The sequence below is a fragment of the Cnephaeus nilssonii genome (genome assembly GCF_951640355.1).
Source record: "Cnephaeus nilssonii genome assembly, chromosome: 13".
In the NCBI taxonomy this organism is placed as follows: Eukaryota; Metazoa; Chordata; class Mammalia; order Chiroptera; family Vespertilionidae; genus Cnephaeus; species Cnephaeus nilssonii.
This window is the reverse complement of record NC_137084.1, coordinates 18,124,894-18,136,703: the sequence shown is the minus strand read 5'-3', so window position 1 is coordinate 18,136,703 and position 11,810 is coordinate 18,124,894. Positions and strand designations below refer to the sequence as shown.

At 40.5% G+C, this 11,810-nt stretch overlaps 1 protein-coding gene across 1 annotated transcript; it reads right to left on the bottom strand.

Moving 5' to 3' along the window:
* Positions 1-743: 743 nt before the first annotated feature.
* Positions 744-11,546, bottom strand: LOC307109728 (olfactory receptor 4A15-like; the record flags this gene model as incomplete). The annotated part of the gene is made up of 2 exons (XM_079788596.1): positions 744-1,387; positions 11,267-11,546. 2 exons carry the CDS (start codon positions 11,544-11,546, stop codon positions 744-746), a joined length of 924 nt encoding a protein of 307 aa, XP_079644722.1.
* Positions 11,547-11,810: the final 264 nt, after the last annotated feature.

Sequence of the window (11,810 nt, the reverse complement as noted above, 5' to 3'; positions counted from 1 at the left end):
TTGGAGGGGATCGATGGGGGAAAATAGGGGACATGTATAACACTTTCAACAATAAATATTTTTTTAAAAAAAGAAAAGAAACATCAATGACAGAAAGAAGCATTGATCGGCTACCTCCTACACATACACACACACCCCACTAGGGATCAAGCCCCCAACCTGGGCATGTGCCCTGACTGGGAATCAAATCATGACCTCCTGGTTCATAGGTGGACGCTCAACCACTGAGCCACACTGGTCAGGCCAAAAGTAATCTTAAAGATAAAATGCATAAGGCAGCTACAGAAAGCTGCTGTGTGGATAGGATAACAAACTAACTGACCCCAGAAATTAGTTCTAAACATTAGATGAATTGTTTTCTCATTATTTAGGGTAAAAGCAAATTTTCAAAGGTAGCTTATTTTTCAATTTTCAAAGGGAAAAAAAAAAAGCCTCTTTCTTCTAAAGTCCCATTTTAAAGTAAAGAAAAAAGTTACAAGGTGAACTTAGTGTACTTTTCCTTGTATAGGACAAATACCTGTGCCTTTTATTCAACTTGCAGAATTTCTCTATTAGATTGATTCTAACCTCAAAGGACAATTTATTCTACTTTTTTATGCCTTTGTGTAAATGAAGAAAAGCATCCCTAGAAACCCATTGAGTTGACTAAGTCATCCATTGTTACAATGGACTGCCTGTTTGTGCTTCAGAATTAGTAACAAATGCATTCAGTATGGATGACACATGCTCATTCTATCTATAGCTCACTTTTTATGCCAGAGCTTTTTCACAGCATGTTTCACTTCTGAATTTCTCAAAGTGTATATCAAAGGATTCAGCATGGGAGTGACAACAGTATAGACCACAGCTATGGATTTATCAATGGGGAAGTTAGAAGCAGGTCTAACATACTGGAAAATACAGGGAACGAAAAAGTGGACAACCACCGCGATGTGGGAACTGCAGGTAGACAGGGCTTTGCGCCTCCCTTCCTGACTGTGAGTTTTAAGGGAATTCAGGATGACTCCGTAGGAGACTAATAGAAAAATAAAGATGACCATACAGATTGTTCCACCATTGGCAACCACAGTGAAGCCTACAAAGTAAGTGTCAGTGCAGGCAAGTTCCAACAGAGGGTACATGTCACAGATGAAGTGGTCAATGATATTGGGGCCACAAAAGGGGAGGCTGTGTGGATAGGATAACACAAAGAGGAGTTGGACCAAAGAATGCACAAAACCTCCAACCCCAGCCACCACCAACAGCAGGATGCAAACCTGTCTATTCATGATGGTTATGTAGTGCAATGGCTTACAGATGGCCACATAGCGATCATAGGCCATCACCACCAGAAGAAAGACTTCAGCACCTCCAAATAAGTGTTCCAGAAAGAGCTGTCCCATGCAAGCTGAGAAGGAAATTGTCTTATGACTACGGAGTAAGTCTATAATCAATTTGGGTGAAATGGCAGTGGAATAAGCCACATCCACGAGTGACAGATAGGCAAGGAAGAGGTACATGGGGGAGGCCAGGGAGGGGCTGGCAAGAATACTCACCACAATGAGCAGGTTGCCCACCATTGTCATAATGTAGATGAGTAAAAATATGACAAATAATGCTTTTTTGGCCCTCTAGATTCTTTGTGAGGCCCAGGAAAACAAATTCTGTCACATTGTTACTATGTCCTATTTAGTCTTCTCTAAAGCCTGTTTCAGTGATGAGAGGTCAGGAGAATGGGACCTGTAATGAAATTGTGAACACAACTATGAATACATTATGTTTTGAAGTACATCTTCATTATTATACCCTTACAGAGGTTTACATACAATAAACATTTAGTAAATATCTATGAATTCTTCTTCCCATAACACATTATACCTTCCCTTGACAATTCTATTTCTCCACAGATGATTTTATTTGGGTTACAAGTAAGAGGTTCCATCTCTAAGTGGATTGTTTATAGAAAAGAGTATCAAAGGCCCAACAGTCAGTCATTTATTTAATAGAGCCTTATTTAAACTGTCAGTCCTGGGCACAGAGGCAGCAATGACATACTGTCTGGTGGTGATCAAAAAAACAAAAACAAAACAAAAAAACTCTGAACAAATTGGCATAGAGTCAGTCCTCCAAGTTTATAGTATTTTTGGTGAGTACCTTTATAATATGATCTATTTCGCACCAAAAATAATGCCTCTTTTGGAATAACACACTTAATACTATGATAATCCACTATTAGATATTCAGTCCTTTGTGTCTCAAAGGATGTTCAGTCTTCATGGAACTCTCATTAAATTTCAAGAGACTGGACGTTGCACTGTATCAAACTACAAAATTCTTTAAGCACATTGTTCTCTATAGCAATTACTTGTTTTGACTCTGCCTGTTGGCTCTTTTTGACTGTCAGCTTTTGAAGGAGTTGCAATTCTCTCCATTTAATCTTTGTCTATCCCACAACTCTTAACATAGAGACACGATTTAGATTTTCAGCAAATATTTTTTTTAGCTTCTCTGACTCTTGACTATCATCAACAATTACATTAGCAGTTAGTTGTTTTTGTTTGGTTTTTCAAAGCTCTTGGGGTGAACTAGGTAATGAAGGAGAAGAAGAACACAGACACTGAAAAGAGAGGTAAAGGACAATGATACATGGTTTTATTCATAATGCTTCCAAGATACTGAGAGTGCTCAAAACTAGAGCTTTGGTCCCAGATTCCAGACACCAGCAGACTCAAGGGAAAAGGCCAAGCTCAGAGTAAGAAGGTGTGGGTTTCAGTCATTTCTAAATGTAATTGAAAGTGCCCTAACTGGTTTGGCTCAGTGGATGGAGTGTCCGCCTGTGGATTGAAAGGTCCCAGGTTTGATTCCGTCAAGGGCATGTACCTTGGTTGCCGGCACATCCCCAGTAGGGGGTGTGCAGGAGGCAGTTGATCGATGTTTCTCTCTCATCCATGTTTCTAACTCTCTATTCCTCTCCTTTCCTCTCTGTAAAAAATCAATAAAATATGTTTTTTAAAAATAAATAAATAAATGTAATTGGAAGTCTGTCTCAGTTTGCTCATTGGAAAATAAAGGGCTTGAACTAGCCCAGTGGTTCTCAACTTTTCTAATGCCATGACCCTTTAATACGGTTCGTCATGTTGTGGTGACCCCCAACCATAAAATTATTTTCGTTGCTACTTCATAACTGTAATTTTGCTACTGTTAATGAATCGTAATGTAAATATCTGTGTTTTCCGATGTTCTTAGGCGACCCTGCTAGCGGTTCTCAACCTGTGGGTCGCGATCCACATGTTGAGAACCGCTGCTGTAGAGCCTAAGACCATCGGAAAACACAGATATTTACATTACGATTCATTAACAGTAGCAAAATTACAGTTATGAAGTAGCAACGAAAATAATTTTATGGTTGGGGGTCACCACAACATGACGAACCGTATTAAAGGGTCATGGCATTAGAAAAGTTGAGAACCACTGAACTAGACAATCTCAGAAAGCATTCGCAGACATGCTATGAGACTTTTTGTGTAACCCTATTTCATGCTATTCTGCTGATTTTTCTTCATATTTTTATAATAAAATAAAAATTTCCAAGCTTATTGTTGTTCCCTGAAACATGCTATCCAGTGGTAAATGGGATTTTATAATTACAGAAACCAAATAATGATTACAAGTTACTCTATTGTAGCACAGTGATGAATAACATGGACTCTGGAGCTGCATTGCCTGTGTTGGAATTCCAGCTTTTCCACTTACCATGTGACCTTGGGCAACTTAATAAACCTCTCTGTGCCTCAGTTGCATAATTTTTAGAATAGGGCTACCAAGAGGGCCTGCCTCTTAGTTTGTTGTTTTATTACAGGTAGAGTACCTAGAATGCAGTTGGCACCCAGTAAAGGTGCAATAAATAAATGATAGCTATCATCAATGTTCCTGAATGCTTCACTATGAGCACTGCATCAGAAGGAATCATCTGGATCTTTGTCAATGTATTAAGCATTATAGTTGGGCCCTAGCTGGTTTGGCTCAGTGGATGGAGCATTGGCCTGCAGACTGAAGGGTCCTGGGTTTGATTCCAATCAAGGGCACATGCCAGGGTTGTCAGCTCAATCCCCAGTGGGGGGAGTGCAGGATGCAGCCAGTCCATTATTCTCTAACATCATTGATGTTTCTGTCACTCTCTCCCCCCCCCCCCCGTCTCCCTTCTTCTCTGAAATCAACAAAAATATATTTTAAATAATTATAGTTGGCACAAGATGAGATTGTATGTCTCAGGATTATTTACTTGATTAAAATGAGTAGTAATATTTACCTGTGATGAAGCTTATTTTGACTGGAAACAAGCAGAATAACGGGGGAGAGTGGGATCCATACATCATAGTAAAAACTAAAAATAGAAAACAAAAGAAAAAAGGATCAAATCAGGAAGGAGAAACTATATTTAAGAAATTAATATCCATAAGTAATAATATTAATGTGATAATTACATGAGATTAGTATTCTTTAAGAAATCTTCTTCAGAAAGATTTTCTTACTTGATGAAGTGCTAGAAGTCCCTTCAGACTTCCAGGGGTTTTTGAGAAGCCATAACAAATAAACACAGAGTACATCTTAGTAAATAAAAGCAAAGAAAATTAGAAAAACACACAAGCACACATTGATTCCTTGGTGTCCCCTACACCTGATAGTAAAGAACAAAATTAAACAAGAGAGAAGAATTATACAACGATAGATACAAACCAAAACTTTTTGCTTATTCGCTGCTGAGGAAATTACAGAATTACTAAAGCTGAAAGGTAGACAAGTGATTCCATTCCCATAGACTTGGTGGCAGAGGGAGGGAGGACATGTGCAGAAAAGGTTGAGCTTCCTTCAGAAGCCAGCAGTGAGGACCATCCTACATGCCTCATTCACATTGCTGCCTCCAGTTTATGCAGACATTCTATCACTGCATAAAGAACTCTTTAGTCTTTCAGTCACTCAAAGAGCTTATCCCTAAAGACACTTTTTTCCCTGATTAAAAGTATGTCTCTACCCCTCCCCAACTTCACCCCAGAACATTGGGATGGTATACAGGTTTCTACAAGCAACAAGATATCTATGCCAAGGAAAATAAAACAAGAAAACATCTAGAGGGCCAGATACCAATTGAAGAGAGACTTCAGCTTAGGCAGAAATTTGAGTTTTCAGAAATCTCTTAAGTATTTCTATCAGAAAAATTATTATCCCACTTACATAGGCAGACATAGCCTCTCTGGGTTTTTACATCATAACTGATTTAAATGAAATAGAATGTAAGATCATTATAGATTAGTTTATTAGAATATATGAAACAAATACAAATGAAGTAATCTCTTCTGGACAGTTTTTTCCCCTAGAACAATCCTTAAAAAAAAAAAAAAGATTTGGGCCCTGCCAAGAAAGAGTAGCAAACAGACAAATATATGAAAAGCCTGTAATTTGAAAAGAAAAAAATAAATAAGCATTTATGGGTATCATATTAGGAAATCTTTAGGTAAATAAAATAAAATTTAAGCCAAAATGGAGAACCAGTCTTCCATTCCTTTATTCAGCCATATCCTTAGAAAAGGAGGTCCCTATACTAGATGTTAAAGGCCCTGAGTCTCAGAGACAGAGAAGCCTGGGACTGGGGAATTTATGGAAGTTGATGTTTCTATTATTGAAAGGACAAAATAGTCATAGTTGTTTCTTTCCAAAGGCCTGGATCTATGTCAGAGGAACCATAATGACTTCTAGTCCATTCATTCAGTTCCTTATTTTCAATCTAGTATCAAGCAACTGTTTCTACAAGAAATTATTTTCCAACAAGAGCCTGCCTCTACATCAAACCTCTGATGGCTTGCACTGTTATTTCTTTAACATGGCTTACTATGGGCTCCACTGAGCATCTTCACATCCATGTATATTGCATTTTCTAGGTCACAAGGGCCTTAGATAAAGAGGCATTAAATACCTATCTGAACCAGATGAAGATTTTCATGATGTGCTGAGTCCCCCCCTGCCCCCCGCAAAAATGTTGGTGGGTTCCAACCCAACAAAGATATGGATGAAATTCGGCAACCCCAAATGTTGTATGTATTACTTCTAAGATTTAAAGAGTACATCTTAGCACTGTTTGTCTCTTAATGATAAGTAGCAAAAGATGGAGAAGTTATCTTTAGTTTAGAAGAACTATCTGATATGATAAAGGTTACTGTAGACTAAACTATGACTCAGACCTGGAGAACTAATATATGCATAGGTTTAATTCTCTATGCCCCTTCCAGCTAAATGCAAGAACTACTAATGCTTTCTGTTTATCTGAATGATAGACATTTTCTAGATAAGATTGTGTTTGCAGTAGCCCAGAAGCTGAATTTATATGCTCCAATAAGAATGATATACTGAAAATATTAACTGATACATATGTTGCTTCAAAATGTGCAATAATCCACAGTAACTCTCTATAAACCACTTCTATTGTCATATTTTTAAAATAAAACTTAGATATGAACATACTCTAAATAAGTTAATCTATTACATTGATGACATTATAATAGTTCCTTAAAGGAAGAAGCTAGGGAGGATGTGGGAGCTATGGTAAACATTATTAGTCAAATATGACTGATCAATCTAGCCAAAATACAAAGCCTAGGCCAACTGGGCAAAGTTATGGGAATAACATGGTCGATGACCATTAGAGAATTCCACAAACCCTGCCAAATTCATTACTATCTCTTTCACTACCCTAGTAACAGAAAGAAGTGATACTGACTCCAGGGGACTTATAATGGAAAGTTACCCAGGCAATGCCATTGGAACTCCATATTCCTAGGGCTCATATGTTCTTGGAAGTGTTTGTTTTATGAATCTTTGATGCCTGGAGGTTTGTCAGAGGCCTAATCCCAACACCCTGTTTTGAAAACTGGGATTTAAGATTCAATAATTCCCTGACACTGACACAGTGGTCTGATGCAGCTCATTTGAAAGACAACTCCTGGAAGACATTGGAATAACACAGAGGGACTTCAGTCCATGCCTCATGAAGCAGAAGAAATACCCAGCTGACTTCTGCCTGAATTCCTGGCACACAAAATTTTGAAATAAAACTTTTTTTAAAAGCTACAAAAATTAGAGTCTTGTGCCATGTAGCAAAGATAACCAGAGCAAAAAGTAGAACCTGGAAGTGTGGTGCTTTCTCAAAAAAATTTCAGGCATGTGGCATTGGCTTTGGTCCAGGAGACATGGCAGCTGGAAGGACTCCCAGGCTTCTGCAATTGGAGATTTAAAAAATAGGAGGGATGTCTTTTTGTTGTTGTTTTGTTTTGTATTTTTGTTTTGCAATTAGCTAAATGTCTGCCTTAGTCCATTTGGGCTACTGTAACAGAATACCATAGACTGGGTAGTAGACATCAAATATTTGTCTCAAAGCTCTAGCAGCTGGGAAGACCACGATCAAGATGCTGGCAGATTTAGTGTCTTGGTGAGGGACTGCTTGCTAGTTCACAGACAGCCATCTTTTCACTGTGTCCTCACCTGACATAAGGGGCAGGTGAGCTCGCTGGGGTCTCTTTTATAAAGACACTAATTCCATTGATGAGGATTCAACCTTCATGACCTAATCACCTCCCAAAGGCCCCATCTATAAATACTGCCATATTATAATTTAAATCATGAATTTGGGGAGGACACATACATTCAATCTATTAACAATGTGCAAGAGTAGAAAAAATTAATTATATAAGTTGTGATAAAATTAAATGCTTGCTATTATTTGGTGAATAGTATTATGTTTGGGGAGACTTCAAGATGACATATCTGTAAGACTTTCAACAATAAAGATAAATTTTTTTAAAATTTCTTTATTGATTAAGGTGTCACATATTTGTCCTCATCCCCCCATTCCCATCCCACACCCCTCCCCACGGATGCCCCAACCCCCTGTTGAACTTAACCATTGGTTGGGCTCATATGCATGCACACAAGTCCTTTGGTTGATCTCTCCCCCCTCCCCCCACCCTCCCCTATCCTCCCTCTGAGGCCCGATAGTCCGATCGATGCCTCCTTGTTTCTGGTTCTGTTCTTGTTCATCAGTCTATGTTGTTCATCATTTCCCCTAGATGAGCGAGATCATGTGTCACTAGAGATATACTTATATGAACTGAATGTGAGATGAGCAATAATAGTTATGCTGACAGGCAAATGAATCAGTCTGTAGTGAGTTTCTTTCTGGACCAACAGTTCTTTTGAGACCCAATATCAATGTCCACCAGTTCCTTATGTGTACATGTCGGCACTGACCCCTCAGCTCTGGATGGTGGACAAATGGTGGCAATGCAGGTTCAATTCCTCCGGTTGGGTCTTGGCCGGACCCAGGGGCATGGCTTCATCCGGACCCAGGGGCACGTGGCCTCACCCGGACCCAGGGGGTGCGTGGCCTCACCTGGATCCAGGTGCGCGCGGCTTCCCCCGGACCCGGAACCCAGCCTCACCCGGATCCAGGGGCACATGGCCTCACCTGGATCTGGGATCCAGCTTCACCCGGACCCAGGGGCACATGGCCTCACCCGGACCCAGGGGCGCGTGACCTCACCAGACCCAGGGGCGCGTGGCCTCTCCCAGACCCAGGGGCGCGTGGCCTCACCCGGATCCAGGGGCACATGGCCTCACCCGGACCCGGGACCCAGCCTCACCCGGATCCAGGGGCACACGGCCTCACCCGGACCCGGGATCCAGCTTCACCCGGACCCAGGGGCGCGTGGCCTCACCCGGGCCCGGGACCCAGCCTCACCCGGATCCATGGGCACACGGCCTCACCCGGACCCGGGATCTAGCTTCCCCCGGCCCCAGGGGCACGTGGCCTCACCCGGACCCAGGGGCGCATGGCCTCTCCCAGACCCAGGGTCGCGTGGCCTCACCCGGATCCAGGGGCCCACGGCCTCACCCGGACCCGGGACCCAGCCTCACCCGGATCCAGGGGCACACGGCCTCGCCCAGACCCAGGATTCAGCTTCACCCAGACCCAGTGGTGCATGGCCTCACCCGGACCCAGGGGCGCACGGCCTCTCCCGGGCCCGGGACCCAGCCTCACCCAGATCCAGGGGCACACGGCCTTGCCCGGACCCGGGATCTAGCTTCCCCCGGACCCAGGGGCGCGTGGCCTCACCCGGACCCAGGGGCGCGTGGCTTCTCCCAGACCCAGGGTCGCGTGGCCTCACCCGGGAAGATAAAATTTTTTAAAGGCGATATAAGAAACATCTATGTAATAAGAACAGGGGTAAAGCTCAGGATATCAGGTTTTCATAGTGTGATTTGCCCTTGAGAAGGACCCATTGCCCCCTAGCCTTAGCCCCTTATGAATCCAGACTAAATACAGAGGCAGAATCATAAGTTTCTTTGACGACATGCTTCCTACCATATTAGAGGCAAACAGTGTTTTGTTTCAAGCCTGATGCATGGAGAAGATGTTATGAATGAGGACTGTCAAATAAAACAATATATTCTGGCCTCTTTATTACCTAATAATCTTTATTAATAAGAGAGGTAAAAATAGTATATATTGTCAGCATCTTTCTTAACAATGATATCACCCAAAATATCTGGTCAAGTTCTGTATTGTATATTTGAAGCCCATGAATTCTAAATTACCTAGGAATATTAGTGGATTATCTTCATTAAAATATAACACCAACAAAATTAATCCACATGAAAGGAGATGATATGATTTCTCAATCAGAAAAACACATAAGATTTTATTTTTCTGCATATCTGCCTTGCTCATTTATTTATATATACTTAGCCTCCTTATGATTAATAACAGCCCTCTGAAGAATCATTCATTCTCCTTCAAACTTCACATGCTAAGCAATATGAAAACAATTATATTTTTTAAATCTTTTGCAGATACAAAAATAAGAAATGTACTTCAAATATTATATGGGCTATCTTTGTGAGGGGAAAACTGAACTAAGTTTTTATGTTCTATTTCTTTTATTTTCTGAAACTATTAAAAATCACTATTAACTCTGAAAAGATTATATTATTAAAGCAGAAACATGAAAAAATCTTCCATTAACTAAAATAGATTTACAGTATTAACTATAGCAAACTCAACACATAGAACATAAATCTATAGTATCAACAGAAACATTTTACACATAAAAACTGAGCATATATTTTTCTAACAAATTATAAAAATCTTAAAAATATTAGGAAACCATGAAAAATATTAAAAATGTATTTTGATCACTGGAAGTATTCACAAAATAAATGTTTTTCATCATGACCCAGTTATTAAACCTGAGGAGACATTTACTACAGTTAAATAATTACACACATGGCTTTCGTGGAAGGAACAATTCTTCATTAAAAATAGGTGCGTCCTAGCTGGTTTGGCTCAGTAGATAGAGCATCAACCTGTGGACTGAAGGGTCTCAGGTTCAATTCCAGTCAAGGGTATGTACCTCGGTTGCAGGCTTGATCCCCTGGCCCTGGTCAGGGTGTTTGCAGATTATATCTATCTCACATCAATGTTTCTCTCTCTCACTCTCTTTAACCCTTCTCTTCAACTCTCTCTAAAAACCAATGGAAAAATATTCTCTGGTGAAGATTAATAACAACAACAAAAACAGGTGAAACATTTCTCTGCTGCCTCATTTTCTTCTTCTGATCCAGAGTTTTTTCATGGCACTTTTCATCTCTTCATTTCTTAGAGTATAGATTAAGGGGTTCAACATAGGAGTGATAACGGTGTAAAACACAGTCAAGGATTTATCAATGGGTAAGGTAGAAGGAGGTCTCACATACATAAAAATACAAGGGACAAAGAAGAGGACCACCACAGTAATGTGGTAGCAACAGGTGGATAAGGCTTTGCGCCTCCCTTCCTGACTAAGAGTCTTCAGGGAGTGCAGAATGATCCCATAGGAGAAGAGTAACAGCACAAAGATGACCAAACAGATGGACCCATCATTGGCCACCACAATGAGGCCAATAACATAGGTGTTAGTGCAGGCAAGTTTTAATAAGGGATACATGTCACAAATGAAGTGGTCAATGACATTGGGGCCACAGAAGGGAAGGTTGTAAACCAAGAGAAGTTGAACAATGGCATGTAAAAAACCTCCAACCCAGGCCAACAGTAGCAGTACAATACACACTCGTTGATTCATGATTGTCAAATAATGCAAGGGTTTACAGATGGCCACGTAGCGGTCATAGGCCATGACCACCAAGAGTAAAATCTCAGCACCACCAAATAAGTGCCCTATAAAAAGCTGGCTCATGCAACCATGGAAGGAAATGGTTTTCTTCTCATAAAGTAAATCTATAATCATATTTGGGGTAAGTGTAGTAGAATAAACAGCATCCATAAATGATAAGTGGCCAAGAAAGAAGTACATTGGGGCATTCAGGCTTGGGCTGACCATGACAGTCACAATAATGAGTAGGTTGCCCACCATTGTCACAATGTAGATGAACAAGAACACAACAAATAATATTTTCTGGCCCTGAAGACTCTCAGTGAGCCCCAAGAGGATGAATTCCGTCACATTGTTCCTTTGTTCCATAGATCTTTCTGTATGTCTTATTTCAGAGTTCAGGAGAAATTACCTGTAAATACAATTATTACTCGTGACTTCCTGAAATCTTAGGATAATCTGTACATTCATTCAACAAAGAGGCATTATGATTTATTATGTTGCAGTAATTCCAGAGATCATAAAAATACAAGGCTGATTGAAACATGGTCCCTAACCTCAGCAATCTTACAGACTAATGAAGAGGCAAGTAATTGGAGATATATGTGGGGGGAAAAGAGACATTATAAGATA